The sequence below is a fragment of the Cetorhinus maximus genome, chromosome 17 (assembly GCF_964194155.1).
Source record: "Cetorhinus maximus chromosome 17, sCetMax3.hap1.1, whole genome shotgun sequence".
NCBI classification, from domain to species: domain Eukaryota; kingdom Metazoa; phylum Chordata; class Chondrichthyes; order Lamniformes; family Cetorhinidae; genus Cetorhinus; species Cetorhinus maximus.
The window spans coordinates 31232070-31251290 of NC_135895.1; the positions used below are offsets into that span (position 1 = coordinate 31232070).

Sequence of the window (19221 nt, forward strand, 5' to 3'; positions counted from 1 at the left end):
ATCTCTTCCCTCACCACCCGTCAGCATTCCACAGGGAGCGTTCCCTCCGGGATACCCTGGTCCACTCCTCCATCACCCCCAACACCTCATCCACTTCCCGTGGCACCTTCCCATGCCATCGCAGAAGATGCAATACCTGCCCCTTTACATGCCCCCCCCTCACCGTCCAAGGGCCCAAACACTCCTTTCAAGTGGAGCGGCACTTCACTTGCACTTCCTTCAATTTGGTCTACTGCATTCGCTACTCCCAATGCGGTCTCCTCTACTTCGGGGAGATGAAGCGCAGACTGGGTGACCACTTTGCGGAACACCTTCGGTTTGTCCGCAAGCATGACCCAGGCCTTCTGGTCGCTTGCCATTTCAACACACCACCCTGCTCTCACACCCACATGTCTGTCCTTGGCCTGCTGCAATGTTCCAGTGAAGCCCAACGCAAACTGGAGGGACAGCAAGTCATCTTTGGATTAGGCAATTTACAGCCTTCCGGACTTAACATTGAGGTCAACAACTTCAGACCATGAGCTCTCTCCTCCATCCTCACCCCCTTTCTTTAATCTCCTTTTTTCTACATTCATTTTTATTTTTTATCCACTTATTTTTATTTATTTATCTGTGTTTTTATCCTCTTTTTTATCCCCCCTTCTATCCCATTTTTGACTTGGTGTGTCCAGAAACTGGTTAACTTGTAATACCAGATATCAGGTGACCTGGTACCCATCTTAGGTGTCTTTACTTGCTGTTTAAAAAGTCCTTTTAAAGCAGTTCAGTATATATTTGACCAGCCAATGAAATGAAAGACTAACATCACACATGCACGCGTCACGTCATCGTGACACTTCCACCTTACAAGGAATAAAACGCGAATTTCAATACAGATGTCTAAATATTCAGAGAACTAAAAAATACCACATGCACACCCATTCTCGCTTTTAATCTAATTGCATCCATTCTGCTCTAATATGATTTTGGTACCCAGATAATTCTACACTGAGTGAAACTCTGGAAAGCATGGCTGATTCATTGCGTTTTCCTTTCAATTGGAAAAGATTAGGCTTGCATCAGGATTCTGAATTTATGTTATTCTTTTAGTGGTATGCATGGCAGATAGTTTCATCAGAAACCCTCTGCCGCTTCCCCGCTATAACTTCAAATTACGCATGGTTAAAGGGTTCAGTCCTTTCACATGTGTTGCCAGTAACAGCCAACATGCTCTGCATTACCTACGGGGTAAGAACACTATGGGCAGAATTTTGCCCTCGGTTGGCGTGCGGGCCCCACCGGCTTGGCGGCGGGCGGCCAGCCGACCCCTGCCACTGAAATGGGGCCCGCTGCCATTTTAAATGGGCGGGCCAAATAAGGTCCGCCCAGCAGCACTCTGCGCTTCCTGTGCCGGAGGGGGTGGGGGGGAATCCCCATCTGTCAAAGTGCGCTCTTTCACGCACATCGCGAAAGAGTGCACTTCTCCCTGGGGCAAAGTCCTGTCTCAGGGAGAATACTGACAGTGGAAAAAACTTTAAAAATAGAAACATTAAAAAATTATTAACATGTCCCCCTCATGTGACAATGTCACATGAGATGGGACATGTTAATAAAGAACGCATAAACTTTATTAATTTTTTACAGAACGGACATGAAACTTCAGCCCACCAGTGGATGAAGTTTCATGAATAATCTGGAGCCCGCTGGGGCTCCTGGCCTGCCCACCAGCCTTAAGCTTGGCCGGGCAGGTCTTTAGTTACCTTAATTAGCCTGTCAATGGCCTCAATTGGCCATTGACAGGTCGGCGGGCGGACAGCTGATTTCGCTGTCCGCCCGCCTTCCTAAAAATTTAAATGGACCGAGGTGACCTCGGGGATTCCTCCCAACGTCATCCCGCGTCATTTTCCCCTCGGCGAGTGGGCCCCGCCCCCAAACCGCCGAGGGGAAAATCCTGGTCTATGTCCCTCCCATTGGCTCCACCTCCGGGCTGCTTAGTACTGTGACTTTCATTGTGCAAATGCAAATTTTCCTGATTGCTGGCCTGGTCTGCTCTGCTCAGTTTTAACCCCTTGCTGTCCACCTCCATAACCTGTGAATTTATTTGCTCAAACACAGACACTTCTACAATTTTGATTTCTGGAAGGTGAGGGGGCTGAGAATTGATTTTTGCCTCCTGCAGGAACTCTGGAATGGCATCCAGCATTTCACTTTTGGTGAATTTTCCATCAACACTGCTGGGCTGGTTGAGGTTTAAAACTTGGCCTGTTTCATTTTGTTTATCAGTGGTCAACCCTGCATCAGTTTTCCTGATATTCCCCTTGTAGTTTCCACAAGTGTTGTTTGTTTGGTGGGTATGTTCCCTCCCCTCTTCCTTTGCTTTGGGAATGGGCTTCCCCCTATCCTGTGCCATGTCCCCTGGAATGCTAGTGCTCCCAAGTGGATGTTCAGCTCCTGCTGTACTCTCCTGTGGCTCTTCAACTGAGAGGGGCATCTTTCAAAGATTAACTGGAGGGACGAAGTCATCTATCTTCTCCATGGTCTAATTGGGAAGGTCAGATGAATGGATATAAACATGGCTACAATCCACTCAACTCAACCACACTTAAAATGTTCGTCAAGGTCATTGGAATATGAATCCACTTGAAGTTAATTAAGGTAAACTTTGATTACTACATTCTACAAAATATCAGCACAACAAAGTGATTACGAACCTGTACAAGGGGTCCAGATATACTCAAGGACGCCGAAAGGTTAATTTGATTGCTTCTTAACAGTCAACATTTCAGTTTCATTTCATTTCATACTCCATTTACAGAATTTCACTCCTCAGATCCACATGTAACCTTAACTCACTCATTTACCTGTGAGAAATCCCGTTGTGAGATACATTGCCAACAGACTGAAGCCAAAGGATCCAAGCAGTAGCCCCAGTGAGGACAGTATGCCACCGATGATGATGACATTCCTGTGTGACAGCAGGAGACTGAGAGCACTGGCTACTGGGGCTGCAGGAACATCAATGAAACAGTTAAATAGCAATGCTTATTCTTTTCAGGTCTGTGAAGCATTAATTTTGAATGAGATTAGAATTAATAACAAAGTTTAACATAACTAGCAAACAACCTGACTGAGTTGGTGTGAATTATTGTGAAGTACAAGATTGGAAGCATAAAATAATGACCATAGAATGGCAATTTTGACCATTGGGTCATGCTAATGTTTTTTTCTTCACATCAGCCACCAAGCCTAATCTCATTCTCCTATTTAGTCCCCATCTATTGGAGAAATGTTAAAAGGGACTACAAGTGTTTTAAGGTCACAGTCATACATGCAGATTCTCCTGCATGTACAGTTGCAATTTTTGCATTATTTTGTTTCAAAGTTGATGCCTCAACTTGGAGGTAAAATTGCACACAAGGAAGCAAATAGTGAATGAAACCAACAGACCATAAAATGTAATATTTGGTGGGCCTTTCAACAAGAGGACTAAACATTGACTCAACCGTGATTTCATTCAAAACTGTAGCCATATTTTTCTCAATCATAACATTAATGCTCCTTAAACAGGAACTTAATTTATTGAGACCCATGGAATAAACGGGACAGTAACAACAGGGATTATAAAGATGGCTAAATTGCAGGAAACAGTAGTGGTGAACAGTTGTTTTCCAGACTGGAGGATGCGTCAGGGGTTGAAGTCCATTCCTTTTCTGGACCTGCTTTAATGACCTAGACTTAGGTGTGCGGGACACAATTTCAAAATTTGGAGATGATACAAAACTTGGAGGAGGATAGTGATAGACTTCAAGAGGACATGGACAGGCTCGTAGAAGAGGTAGGCAGGTGGCAGATGAAATTTAACATAGAAGTGTTAAATGATACATTTGGGTAGGAAAGACAATATAAAATGAAGAAAACAAGCAGGGCTGGAGGGTCCTGGGTGTATATGTTTACAAATTGTCAAAAGTGGCAAGGCAGTTTAAGAAAGTGGTTAATGATGCATAGGATCCTGCACTATATAACTAGGAGGCTTAGAGTACAGAAGCAAGGAAGTTATGGTGAACCTGGTTTTGCCTTAACTGGAGCATTGTGTCCAATTCTGGGCACCATACTTTACAAAGCACATCAATGTATTGGAGAAGGTGCAGAAAAACTCAAAAGAATAGTTGAGGGATGAGTGACTTTAGTTATGAGGATAGATTGGTGAAGCTGGGGCTCTTCTCCTTAGAGAAGAGAAGGTTGAGAGGAGATTTTATAGGGGTGTTCAAAATCATGGAGGGTCTGGACAGAGTAAATAGGGAGAAACTCATCCCATTAGTGGCAGTCAAGAAACAGAGGACACCAATTTACAAATCTTGGGAACAAAACCAAGACATTTTTACACTGTGAGTGGTTAGGGTTTGGAATGCACTGCCCGAATGCGTTGTTGAGATAGATTCATTTGCAGCTTTCAAAATGAGATTGGAGAATCTCAAGGGAAAAGATTGGCAGGGTAGGGGGAAAAGGAGTGGGACTAGCTGAGTTTCTCTCATAGAGAGCTGGCACCAAAACAATGGGCCAAGTGGCATCCTTCTGTGTTGTAACTGTTCTATGATTAATGAAATGTCGGTAGCCCAAGGGGTGAAGATTACACTTGAAAAGTTATAATACCACGTTGAGTCGCTATTACTTACAACACACATGAAACACAGCCACAGTGATCGCAGTGATCCAGGAAACTTTAAAGGCAAGTACGTCAAAGTACGCCTGGATGTCAAGGAAAAAGATTCCAAATATTTTCACAAAGGATGCCGATAGCCCAGTTATAACGAAGCACGATGCTAAAATAACCCATCCGTAGCCACCGTCTGTGTATTTTGGAGCAGGGGGGCAGTTAATGGGCTCCTCAGCAGCAGAGTCAGCAGCTCCAAGTTCCTTTGACATTGCAATTTCCTTTGAATCTAACAAATAAAAATATTTGATAGGCAATCATTCAGTTCTATCGAGTTGGCTCTGATGCAGCGTCACCCAGGATATATTTCTCGGTTAGATGCTGATTGATCTGCTGCTCATTACCATCATTTTCTGTGTGTTTTTCCTGATTTTCAACATTCACTGTTTTTGTTTTATTTATTCACTGGAATTTCCTTGACATCAGTTATGTCATTGCTGGAACGGAAAGTTACGCCGTTCGCCTGACACACGTTTCTGGGATTGGTTAGTTTAAATATTTTTGCTGCCTGGTGTAAATCGAGTGCAGAAACTGTGTAAGTTGCTGAAGAGCACACCCCAGCTCCCACCCCTTTTCCAGGAATTATCTCTGTAACAACAGTGTAAATCTCTATGAGAGAAACTCAGCTAGTCCACTCCTTTTCCCCCTACCCTGCCAATCTTTTCTCTTGAGATTCTCCAATCTCATTTTGAAAGCTGCAAATGAATCTATCTCAACAACGCATTCGGGCAGTGCATTCCAGACCCTAACCACTCACAGTGTAAAAATGTCTTGGTTTTGTTCCCAAGATTTGTAAATTGGTGTCCTCTGCTTCTTGACTGCCACTAATGGGATGAGTTTCTCCCTATTTACTCTGTCCAGACCCCTCATGATTTTAAACGCCCCTATAAAATCTCCTCTCAACCTTCTCTTCTCTAAGGAGAAGAGCCCCAGCTTCACCAATCTATCCTCATAACTAAAGTCACTCATCCCTCAAACTATTCTTTTGAGCCTTTTCTGCACCTTCTCCAATACATTGACATGCTTTATAAAGTATGGTGCCCAGAATTGGACACGACGCTCCAGTTAAGGCAAAACCAGGTTCACCATAACTTCCTTGCTTCTGTACTCTATGCCTCCTAGTTATATAGTGCAGAATCCCTATGCATCATTAACCACTATTCAGGTATCCAGCAGCACAGCATGGCCCAACAAAAAGGTATGCATAAATCATATGGTTTGCCTGACAATTTCCACCAGATCACCTGATGGCATCTCTCACATTTTCAGCTCAGATTGGCACTATCATCCCCAGACTGGTGCCAGCTGTGCCCACAAGACACCAAGCTAGGCAGCTGGCACAAAAGCATAACTGGCTTCTCTGATGAAGCCCTCCTTTAAGAGGTACAAGACAGGAGCTTCACACTCTTGAGGCGTTTACCAATCCAGATACCGCACTTAGCCTGCAGGAAGTTGGTTCCCAACTCCCTCAAACACAGGGCTGATCAATAGGGTGGAAAGAAGAGAAAACACTGTACAAGGACAGGTAAGATAGTCATGTCAGTACACCCCCCGTCTTTTTTTCCGACCCACTCTTGGCAGGAAGGACACAGGAGTAGATGTAGGCCATTCAACCCTTTTGGGCCCATTCTGTATCATGTCTTATCTGTATCCTAACTTCACTTCATCTTTGCTCACATCCCTCAATACCCTCAACTAGTAAATAATCTATCAATCTCAGATTTAAAATTATTAATTGAACTAGTATTCCAACATCTAAATACCACTTCTACCACTTATTGTGCAAAGAGGAGTTTCCTAACTTCTCTCCTGAATGGTTTGATGTTAATTTCAAGATCATGTCCCTTGTCTAGGCTAGTCTCCCAGTGGAAAAGGTTTCTCACTATCTACCCTATCAATTCCTTACCAAATCCTAAAATTCTCAAATCAATTCACCATTGCTGATAACAGTGGACAAATGTGTGGTATACTTCTAATGGAGGCATTAATGAAATTTTTCTTAGTGTTTTTCCTTAGAAATGTGTGAAATCACGTGTCCACTATTACCTGTAAAGGTAATCTTCTGCCCTTGGACTTTTATAAGGTAATGTAAAGAGCAGGTAAATCAAATGCCAGAGAAACTGATAGCACAAAAATAATTTCTACTATTAGCACTCAAACTATGATAAATATAATTACCACTCATTCCCCCAGTTGCCTCTTGCGGAATGAACTGTTTAGACAGAGAGTTGAAGATAACACCAAGTAATGGGGATGAGGGGATGAAATCGGAAGTATTCTTCCAAAGTCAAACCTTACAACGATTGTTTTTCAAATGTAGAAATACATGAACCATATCAGCAACAGCTTTACTAAACCCCGCTTTCTAATACCACGATAGTATTTCCTAAACATACCGAGTGCTAAGGCAAAAGTGCACTTAACTTTAAATAATCACTGACCTGTGCAGTGTAGTGTCACCTTACCTGTTGTTATACTCATTCAAGTTAAAGGCTTTGATAGCTATCCAAGTCCTTGCTGATTAAATGACTGAGTCTGATTCAAGCAGAATGCCTTCTATGAAAGAAAGAAAGTTTGATTTTCAGAGCCTTTTATGACTTCAGGACGTCTCAACCCACTTTACAGTCAATTAAGTATTATTGCAAGTGTAGTCACCATCATAATGTAGGAATCACACCTGTCAATTTGCACATAACAAAGTCCCATGAACAGCAATATGACAAATGACCAGATAATCTGTTTCAGTGATGTTGGGTGAGGGATAAATACTGACCAGGAGGAATCTCCCTGCTCTTCTTCAAATAATGCTACGGGATCATTTACATCCACCTGAGACTGCAGACTTGCTTTAACGTCTCATCTGAAAGATGGTATCTCTGACTGCAGCACTCTCTCAGTGCTGGAGTGCCAGCCTTGATTCTGACTCAGGATTGAGAGTCACTACCAACTAAGCCAGAGCTGATACCAGTTTTGTCGCATCATCAGGGCAAACAAACAATAAAGAGAAACCATTAAAACTTACACCCAGAAGTTTGTTAGGTTAATCGGACACTCCCTATACAGCAAATGGCTCCATTCTAAGTCTGTCAAAATCTGATAAATCGGTTCTGATAGATGCTCTGTTCATTGACACCATTCAGAGGAAACCCCCTAAGTTGTTAAGAGGGAGTGGAAGTGAGGGGCAAAGGTAAATGGGTGGAGCAAAGGACAAACCACAAGAAAGATATGCCATGTTAATTTACAGATAACAACTCCTGGTACTTACTGTACAGTACCGATTTCATTGAAAGGGAAACTCTATTTCTCCCTGATATTGCTTCCAGGCCAGAATCATTTGTGTAATCTCACCTACCCAAAGCCAGTTTCGAAGTTAATATTTTCCCATTGGTGACAGCACCATCAGCTGTTCACAGCTGATCCTGATTAAGCGCAAATGTCAAACTTTTGGCTGAAATCAGAGACCAACTACAAATGTAAACAAATATAGGCAACCCAACCCAACCCTACACTAGAGCTAGTGCAAACCAATAAAACAGGTGATTTCAACACACACAATGGCACATTACCTTTTACAAGCTGCAAAAATGTAAGGTGATTAAAAAACTGTGATGGTCACTCATTCCCACCCAACTTTTTACAAGCCAGTGAAGCAGCATCACCATTGTCAGCCTGTGCAGTCTTTCACAGCCATTAGGAATGATTATCAGCACTATAGAAATAATTGTTACCTATGAGCAACAGTAGGCCCTTGAGCTTGCTCCACCATCTAATCTTGGTTATATTTCCGCTTTCCAGTCTGTTCCCCTTAACCATCGACTTCCCTATAATTTAATAATCTGTCTAATTCACCTTGAATATATTCAATGAATATATTCATTGTACAGCACCCGGAGATAGAGCATTCCAAAGATTCACGATTCTCAGAGAGGAAATTCCTCCACGTGCTGTGCCATATTTTCATCTTTGAGGAGGGAATTGGCCATCTGGCCATCCCAGGCATTGCAATCCCACCTGCTGACCAACAGTTCCCACCTACGCCATCTGGTCGGGTAGAGGGGATGGACTGGAGTCGGGGCTGCCGCCTGCTGCAGCAGGCCTGAGGCAGGCACAGAAGCGGGTTGATGCCAGGGCAGCCAAGTTAAAAAGCCTGCCTCCATTTGCTGGGATATTAGCCTAGTTCTGGAGTTAAGAGTGAGGCCTCCTAATATGCCTACTTCTCCCACTTCCTTAACCCCATCACTCCCGAACACTTTCCTCAACCTCCCCCATACCTCACCCATACCCACTCAGAACACCCCCCCCGCCTCCCCCCGGCCCCAAACCCCCTCACACAGTAACCACTATATACAGAATTCACGTGCTCTGTAATAGCATTGGAAGGCCCTTGAAAAGCTCATAGAATTGTCAAAATAAACAAGCGCACAGTCCCCTTTGTCAACTGTGTCAACAGCCCTTGTTGAGCTGAATCCATTAGTGGGTTTGAAAGTAGGGCAAGCATCCATGAGATTCCATTGCACAATTGTATAAGCAGCCCCTGCAAGCTGAATCCATTTGTGGATTTAGAAGTCAGCCAAGCATTCATAATGAGATTCCATTCAACAACTCTGACAACAAAACTTCCAGAGCTGAATACTTTAAACCTTTGAAGTCAGCTAGAAGCTCAGTCGTCTGTCCAAGCTTTGAAACAGTCAAACAGAAGGCAAAGCTGAACTTCAAAGAAAAAGTGAAAGCAGAGAGGACAATTGACACAGTTAAATCTGAATTTCAATATTGTCTAATGCAAAACAGCACTTCATACAGGGAATAATGTACTCTAATGCATCTGAAGACTTTTTTACTTTCACAAGGCTGTTAAATCCAATGGTCACTTACCTTCTCAATACAAAAACCGTACCATCCATCACTGTATTAAAACTTATCATACAGCATTTCCTTATGACATGGCAAGTTGGGAAGGAAGAGCAATAGTGATAGGGAATTCATTGGTTAGGGGAACAGACAGGTGTTTCTGTGACCGTACACGTGACTCCAAGGTGGGATGTCACCTCCCTGGTGCCAGGGTCAAGGATGTCACAGAGCAGTTGCAGAACATTCTTCTGGAGGAGGGTGATCAGCCAGAGGTCGTGGTCCACATTGGTACCAATGACATAGGTAGGAAGGGGGAATGTGGTCCTGCAGTCAGAATTTAGGGAGCTAGGTAGAAAATTAATAAGCAAGACCTCAAATGTAGTAATCATCAGGTTACTCCCAGGGCCATGTGACAGTGAGTGCAGAAATAGGAGGATAATGCAAATGAATGCGTGGCTGGAAAGATGGTGCAGGAGGGAGGGCTTTAGATTCCTGGGACACTGGGACTGGCTCTGAGGGAGACGGCATCTGTACAAGCCAGACAGGTTGCACCTGAACAGAGCCGGGACTGAGTTCGTTGTGGGGCGTTTTGTTAGTGCTGGTGGGACAGCTTTAAACTAACTCAGCAGGGGTGTGGGAGCCAAGAGAAAATATTAGAGAGGAATACCAGGGTGCACAAAATACTGGGAGGGACAGATAGCACTAGTATACAGAATAGTAAGTTAATAGGTGAATTCGGGGTGAAGGAGAAAATAACAAAATCTAAATCAGGGTTACTATGCATGTATGTGAATGCACGGAGTATAGTAAATAAGATTGGGGAGTTACAAGCGCAGATTGCCATGTGGTGACATATGGTGTTGTGGCGATAACAGAGATCTGGCTCAAGGAAGGGCAGAACTGGGTGTTAAATATTCCCGGGTACAGGGTGTTCAGAAGAGATAGGAAAGGAGGGGCGGTGGTATTGGTTAAGGAGAGCATTGCAGTGCTGGAGAAAGAGGATGTTCCAGAGGGTTGAAGGACAGAATCAATTTGGCTAGAGTGATGGAACAAAAAGGATGTAATTACATTGCTTGGTGTAGTCTGTAGACCACCAAATAGTGAGAAGTATGTAGGAGAACAAATCTGCAGGGAAATTACAGAGAGATGCAAGCATTATAGAGTAATTATAATGGATGACTTTAATTGCTTGAGTGTAGACTGGGACAGTGGTAGTGTAAAGGGCAGAGAGGGACAAAGGTTCCTAGATTGTGTTCAGGAGAATTTTCTACAGCAGTATGTGTCCAATCCAACAAGAAATGACGCACTGTTGGACCTGGTTCTTGAAAACGAGGTGGACAAAGTAGATCAAGTGTCAGTGAGAGAACATTTAGGAGACAGTGATCATTATATTGTATATTTTAGGATGATGATAGAAAAGGATGATAGGCAACCCAGAGTGAGAATAATTACTGGATGAGAGCCGGCTTCGATGAGGCAAGAACGGAGCTGGGGCCAGATAGGCTGGAACAAAAGATTGGCGGGAAAAACTAACTGAACAATGGGGTCCTTCAAAAAAGAACTAGTTCGGACACAGTCAAGGCATATTCCATCAAAAGAGAAAGGTAGGGCAAACAAATCCAGGGCTCCCTGGATGAAAAAGAGATAGAACTTAAGATAAAGGAGAAAAAGCTTATGACAGATGTCAGGTAGAAAATACAATTGAGAACCAAGAGGAGTACAGAAGATTCAAAGGGGAGGTGAAAAAGCATATTAGAGAAGCGAAGAGGGATTATGAGAAAAGACTGGCAGCCAACATAAAGGGGAATCCCAAAGTCTTTGATAGGCATATGGATAATAAAAGGGTGGTAAAAGGAGTAGGGCCGATTAGGCATCTAAAAGGGAATTTATACATGGACAAAGGGGCCATGAATACTTTGATCTGTCTTTACCAAGGAGTTAGATGCTACCCTGGCCATAGTGACAGATGAGGAAATTTTGTCACTAGAAGGGTTCAAAATTGACAAGGAGGAAGTGTTGAATAGGTTGTCGATACTTAAAGTTGACAAGGCACCGGGACAGGACGAGATGCATCCAAGGATATTGAAGGAAATAAGAGTAAAAATTGCAGGGGCACTAGCCACAATTTTTCAGTCTTCCCTAGACTCGGGGGAGGTGCCAGAGGATTGGAGAAATACAAACATTACGCCCTTGTTCAGAAAAGGTTGTAAGGATGAGCCCAGCAATTACAGACCAGTCAGTTTAACTTCAGTGGTGGGCAAGATTCTAGAAATAATTATTCCAGGTGGAATTAGTAGTCTCATGGAAAAACATGAATTGATAAGGAAGAGCCAGCATGGATTTCTAATGGGGAAATCATGTTTAACTAACTTGCTGGAGTTTTTTGAAGAGGTAACAGAAAATGTCAATGAAGTTAATGGTGTTGAAGCGTGCACATGGACTTTCAAAAGGCATTTGACACAGTGCCATATAACCGACTTGTGAGAAAAGTTATTGTTCATGGAATATAAGGGACAGTAGCAACGTGGATACAAAATTGGCTGAAAAATAGGAAGCAGAGAGTAATGGTCAATGGATATTTTTTGGGCTAGAGGAAGGTTTGTGGTGGAATTTCCCAGGGGTCGATATTGGGACCCTTGCTTTTCCTGATATATATTAATTATCTAGATCTTGGTATGCAGGGGACAATTTCAAAGTTTACAGATGATACAAAGCTTGGGAGTATTTTAAACTGTGAGGAGGACAGTGTCGAACTTCAAAAGGACAAAAACAAGTTGATAGAGTGGGCAGATAGGTGGCAGATGAAGTTCAATGCGGAGGAGTGTGAGGTGATGCATTTTGGTAGGAAGAATATGGACAGACAATATAAAATGACGGGTGACATTTTGAAGGGGGTGCAGGAGCAGAAAGACCTGGGTGTGTATGTGCATAGATCATTGATGGTGGCAGGACAGGTGGAGAGAGCAGTTAATAAAGCATATAGTATCCTGGGCTTTATTAATAGCGGCATAGAGTACAAGAGCAAGGAGGCTATTCTGAATTTATATAAGACCTCAGCTGGAGTATTGTGTTCAGTTCTGGGTGCCACATTATAGGAAGGGTGTGAACACATTGGAGAGGGTGCAGAAGAGGTTTACAAGAATGGTTCCAGAGATGAGAAACTTCAGTTACAAAGGTAGACTGGAAATGTTGGGACTTTTCTCCTTGGAGAGAAGGCGGCTAAGAGGAGTTTTGATCAAGATGCTCAAAATCATGAGGGGGCTGGACAAGAGATGATAGGGAGAAGCTGTTCTCGCTTGTAAAAGGATCAATAACAAGAAGCCACAGATTTAAAGTGATTTTCAAAAGAAGCAAATGTGACGTGAGAAAAAACTTTTTAACACAGCGAGTGGTTCGGGTCTGGAATGCACTGCCTGGAAGTGTGGTGGAGGCAGGTTCAATCGAGGCATTCAAGAGGGCATTCAATGGTTATTTGAATCGAAACAATGTGCAGGGGTACAGGAAAAAGGCAGAGCAATGGCATTAGGTCATATTGCTCATTTGGAGAGCCAGTGCAGACATGATGGGCCGAATGCATTAACCTGCTCTGTCACTTTTGTCCATTATTGCTAGAAATTAGTCTTGCCTCGGAGTGGAAAGATGAGGACCCTCCCTTTGTCAACCTTCTCCACGAGCACTTCCAAAGCAGCATCTGAAAACCCTTCCAGCCTGCCATCGTACTATTGTTCAAAATGAAGCTGATTGTAGCCACAGTGCTGCCTCTAATGAACATCAGTGCTTCTCACCTCCCAAACTGAAGGATTTTGGACTTTTTGACATGGACTCTATGGTACTTGCTCTCCATAACTACGTAAGGCCTATGGAATTGGAACTGTCAGAACACTGCTGGTCCAGGAACCGTGACATGGATAAAGAAATGGACTCAAAATCCTAATTAGCGAACTGAATATGTGGTAAAGGAGTATAATCTGGTTGGAAGTATGAACAACAACTGAAGGATAACTTGTGCAGCCAATACATCAAAGCAAAATTGTAGGTACTCAGGACTCTTAAAAATTCCATTTATATGACACTTTTAAGTGTCAAAATCTTTTCATAAGTTCCAGCAGAACAGGACTGCATCCATCCCCTCAGTATCTACCCAACCCCAACCCATTTTTCTGACTCAATGCTCATTTCTTATCCATGAGGGTTTTCAGGTGAGGTTCTGACCAAACAGAGGGAGTTTGTCACTGCAACACCAGCAGAAGCAACCTGAAGATGGCAGCAATGCTACCATTGATGCCCTTGACTTAGGCCAAGGCCCTCAGTAAGCAAGTGCTGTGCCAAACGAAGGGAAAGGTTCTGCCGAAGGGTCATGAGGACTCGAAATGTCAACTCTTTTCTTCTCCGCCGGTGCTGCCAGATCTGCTGAGTTTTTCCAGGTAATTCTGTTTTTGTGAAGGGAAAGCAGGCTGCCACTAGGCCCCATCTTGCCACTTAGCGCACAATCCCAAGCCACTCCATTTTTTATCCATCATCGATCTTTAATTTTGTGATTATTTTGGATGATTTCTCTGCACCGTGCTTTGTATTTTGGTAATAATGCTGACAATCTGGCAATAATAATGAACTGTGACTTCTGCTGTACCTTCTTGTGATGACATAAATTAAAAGGTTGGCATATATTGTATTGTGATTTTATTGGTTCTTATTTGGTGTTAGGGAACATCCTAAAAAATTAATTCTTAAGGTTTGCTGTTGGAATTTCTGCTTCCTCCTCTGTTTCTCCCAATCCCAAATGGCAGGGTGAGGTTGTTTAAACATTAGAACCAGGTTCCTACAGCAGCAGCAAGATGACTGGAGTGCTCACGATGTTGACCTAGCAAGATATCAGAACATCTCCTTGTCACATTTTCAGAGAGAGTAACCAGCTGGTCAGGCCAAAGACCTCAAGTGGCACCATCTTTTTCTAGGTAGCTGCTCCTCAATGTTTGTTCCATATTTGAATGGGATTCAATCCCCCTGGGATCAACTGCAACTTGAATATCGCATATTGGGGCCCCATGTGCAGCTTTGTTTGGCACATCCACCAGTTCCCTTCAGGTGCACCACTTGTGCCAGAGATGTTCCAAGTGGGATTTTTCAGAGGAACCAGCTTAAAATTCTCTAGGGGTGCTTTGTCAGCGCACTCTCTGGGAAAGCGTAGAATCACTGACAGGAATTTCTGGATTTCCAAGTTATTGTGCACTTGTGCAGCTTCCAGAAGTTGCAGTCAGTAATGAAGGTTAATGCTGATAGTTTCATTGTGATTACAACAAAATCTCAGCCAATGATTTATCTGGCAAGTCTTTCAATTTCAATCTAATTTATCATCTCTGTGGCATCCCATTGAATGCCAACAATCCATTGGATCCATGCACATGATGAAATGTTACACTGGCTTTAATATTTATTTTTAAATGGCTGCTAAATTCAGTCTTCTGACCGTGATGAACCCTGTCTCATTACACATTACCATATCTAAAATAGCCAGTTCCATTGTTAGTTCAACAATGTTTTATTCCAGGAAACCATCCAAATACACTCTATGAACTTGTGCCTGTGTAAATTTGATTTGTTCCTCTCTGGCCACGGGGGAGGTGCCAGAGGACTGGAGAATAGCTAATGTGGTTCCGCTATTTAAGAAGGGTTGTAGAAATAAGCCAGGGAACTACAGGCCAGTGAGTCTCATGTCAGTGGTAGGGAAACTATTGGAGAAAGTTCCGAAGGAGAGTATCTATCTCCACTTGGAGAGGCAAGGTTTGATCAGGGATAGTCAGCATAGCTTTGTCAGAGGGTGATCATGCCTAACAAATTTGATTGAATTTTTTGAGGAGGTGACCAGGTGTGTAGATGAGGGTAGTGCAGTTGAGGTAGTTTATATGGATTTCAGCAAAGCCTTTGACAAGGTTCCACATGGGAGACTTATAAAGAAGGCAAATGCACATGGGATACAGGGTAATTTGATAAAATGGATTCAAAATTGGCTTACTTATGGAGACAGAGGGTGATGACAGAAGGATGCTTTAGTGACTGGAAGCCAGTGTCCAGTGGCATACCACAGGGATCTGTGCTCGGTCCCCTATTATTTGTCATTTATATAAACGACATAGATGACTATGTGGGAGGTAGGATCAGTAAGTTTGCGGATAACACAAAGATTGGCCGGGTGGTTAACAGTGAGGTTGAGTGTCTTGGGCTACAGGAAGATATAGACGGGATGGTCAAATGGGCAGATAAGTGGCAGATGGAATTTAATCCTGAAAAGTGTGAGGTGATACACTTTAGAAGGAGTAATTTGACAAGGAAGTATTCAATGAATGGCATGACACTAGGAAGTTCTGAGGAACAAAGGGACTTTGGCGTGTGTGTCCATAGATCTCTGAAGGCGGAGGGGCATGTTAGTGGGGTGGTGAAAAAGGCATATGGGACACTTGCCTTTATCAGTCGAGGCATAGATTACAAAAGTAGGGAGGTCATGTTGGAGTTGTATAGAACCTTGGTGAGGCCACAGCTGGAGTACTGTGTGCAGTTCTGGTCGTCACATTATAGGAAGAATGTGATTGCACTGGAGGGGGTGCAGAGGAGATTCATCAGGATGTTGCCTGGGATGATACATTTAAGTTATGAAAAGAGGTTGGGTAGACTTGGGTTGTTTTCGTTGGAGCAGAGAAGGATGAGGGGCGACCTGATCGGGGTGCACAAGATTATGAGGGGCATGGGGAGGATGGATAGGGAGCAGCTGTTCCCCTTAGTTGAAGGGTCAGTCACAAGGGACATAAGTTCAAGATGAGGGCAGGAGGTTTAGGGGGGATGTGAGGAAAAACTTTTTTACCCAGAGAGTGGTGACGATCTGGAATGCACTGCCTGGGAGGGTAGTAGAGGCAGATTGCCTCACATCCTTTAAAAAGTACCTGGATGAGCACTTGGCACGTCATAACATTCAAGGTTATGGGCCAAGTGCCGGTAAATGGGATTAGGTAGGTAGGTCAGGTGTTTCTCACAAGTCAGTGCAGATCGATAGGCCGAAGGGCCTCTTCTGCACTGTGATTCTGTGATATGAAAGTTAATGTCATCCAAGATTATTTGTAGTACCTTTCTTACAAGCCTCCATTATTTCTTGTTTTATACTCTGTCCTACAGTGTAGCTACCGTTAGGAGGCCTTTCGACTATAGACTACGCCTACCAGTGACTTCTTTTCTTTGCTATTTCTCATCCCCATCCAAACTGATTCTTCGCCTTGTCCTTCTGAGCCAAGATAATTTCTCACTAAGGTACTGACCACATCTTTTATTAACAGAGCTACCCCACCTGCTTTTCCTTTCTATCTGTCCTTCCAAAATGTCAGGCATCCCTGAGTTTCAGTTCCCAGCCTTGGTCACCTTGCAGCCTTGTCTCTGTATTGGTTATTAGATCATAACCATTTATTTCTATTTATGCTATCAATTAATATACCTTGTCATGGATGCTGTGTGCATTCAGATAAAGAGCCATTAATTTTGTCTTTTTATCATTTTTTCCCTATTCCTACTCTATATGCTGCTGCACTCTTTTGTATGTAGACTTCAAACATTCCTGGTTATCATTCCCCATAACGCTCCCCTACCTTTTCCTTTTTCATAAATTTTCTTAATTTCCCTCATTTGAAACCTCGACCTCACTATATAGTTTAACACCCTTGCAGCCCTAGCTATTCGATTCACCAGGACGCTGGTCACACCGCAGTTCAAGTGAAACCCGTCCCAACAGAACAGCTCTCTTACCTCACAAGTTTCTGATCTCCCCGATTCAAAACCCATTTCTTCCACACCAATCTTTGAGCCATGCATTCAACTCTCTGATCTTTTTTACCCTACGCCAATTTGCTTGTGGTTCAGCTAGTGATCCAGAGATTATTACCTTTATGGTGCTGCTTTTAAATTCAGCCTCTAGTGGCTCAAACTCTTTAGCAGAATCTCTTTCCTAGTTCTACTTATGTCATTGGTAACTACATAGGCCATAACAACAGGATCTTTACCTCCCATTCCAAGTTCTTCTTCAGACCCAAGGAGATATCCTTGTACATGGCACACAACACAGCCTTCGAGGCTCACACACTCAGCTACAAAGAAGAGTATCTATCCACCCTAACTATACTGTCCCCTGCTACTACATTACCTTTTACTACCTCAGCTTAAGGGACCCCCTGTACCACCATGCTGTGCTCAGTTTACTCATCCTCCCTGCAGTCCCTGGTCTCATCGACACAGGCTACAAGAACCTCATACCTGTTGGACAAGTGCAACAGGTGAGGCTCTTGCAGTGCTACATTCTGGATTCCCACACCTGCCTCACTCATAATCACATCCTCCTGACTCTGACAACAGACCAAATCTAAAGTACTTAACCTAAGGAGTGTGGCTGCCTCCTGGAACAAAGTGTCCAGGTAACTTTCTCCTTCCATGATGGATCACAGTGTCTGAAACTCAGATTCCAGCTTGTCAACTCTGAGATGAAATTCCTTAAGCTACATGCGCTTACTGCAGATATGGTTGCTGTGGATCACATTGATGCATCACATCACCTGTCCTGCCATCTCTATTGTATTTTATTTTTAACTAATTATGAAATATCACTCAATTGTCTAATTTGTAGTTTTCAATATAGGGAATAACCTTGTTTAATTTATTAAATGCTTAAGTCTTTACTGTAACATAGCAGACAGTCCTAATTTAACCTTGCTTCTTTATATTTATTTTTTATATATCAAAGATCACCCGCCTCCCTGATTTCCCATACTTGCCAAATTCTCTTGCATTCAAGTGAAACCTGTACTTGGGGTGAAGCTGCTCTGTGTTATCTCTCTTATCATCAACTCGCTTACTGTTTTACTTACCACAATTCAAGTTTTTATTTCCTGGCTCTTCATTTAAACCAACATCCTAGTTTAGAGAGGGAAAAAAGAAAGGAAAATACTGAACAATAAAGATTTTATATACTTAGCAGTTGCTATTTTTTTTTATTATTGGTTCATGGGACCTGGGGCAGGAGTTTGCTGGCAAAGCAAGCATTTTTTGTCCATCCCTAATTGCCCTTGAGAAGGTGGTGGTGAACCACCTTCTTGAACCTCCGCAGTTCACGTGGTGAAGGTACACCCAGTGTGCTGTCGGGGAGGTGAGGCATGAGGGGGGTGCGGTGGAGTTCCAGGATTTTGACTCAGCTACTGAACAAACAGATATTTAAACATTGGTCGAGTAGAGATTATGTAAAGTGGGGTTCACTCTCCCTTGGGCTGCACATCCTTAGAGATGTTGTACCAGAGAATCATGTTGAAGTTCCGGCAGTGGAAGAGAAGGACACAGTCCCGCAAAGGACATGAGCAATCAGCACATCAACAGGCAGCTTGAAATCTGTAGGTCTGAAAAAAAGACAATTGGGATGAGGAAAAAGAATTAATGTCGGCATGGCGAATATATTTGGCAAATAACATTTTAAGTGACAGCAGTTTTGAATCTCCTCAGCCTCGGGCACAAAGAAACTGGGATTGGCCCCGGTTATGTTGGGTTGCTGCTTTTCCCTTTTGGTGAAATGCCGCCAGTAGTTAGGGCAGGTGCATGTTGGCAAGATCAGGCACCTCAGAAAAGGTAACAAGATTTCCAGGACCAGGGAGCATCTTTCAGAC

At 43.2% G+C, this 19221-nt stretch overlaps 1 protein-coding gene across 4 annotated transcripts in view; it reads right to left on the reverse strand.

The window, feature by feature from the left end:
• The window catches only part of LOC144692290 (monocarboxylate transporter 13-like), a 52763-nt gene that overhangs the window by 8965 nt on the left and 24577 nt on the right, over nt 1-19221 (reverse strand). For 2 of the 4 annotated variants that reach the window (XM_078560928.1, XM_078560929.1), the window contains exons 2-5: nt 18436-18957; nt 7156-7246; nt 4653-4919; nt 2841-2984 (exon numbers count right to left, since the gene is read on the reverse strand). In XM_078560928.1, the coding sequence (XP_078417054.1) occupies nt 2841-2984; nt 4653-4919; nt 7156-7171 (427 nt within the window). In that variant the 5' untranslated portion in view covers nt 7172-7246; nt 18436-18957. The remainder of the gene's footprint in view (nt 1-2840; nt 2985-4652; nt 4920-7155; nt 7247-18435; nt 18958-19221) is intronic. The other 2 variants (XM_078560930.1, XM_078560931.1) reach the window with 2 other exon arrangements.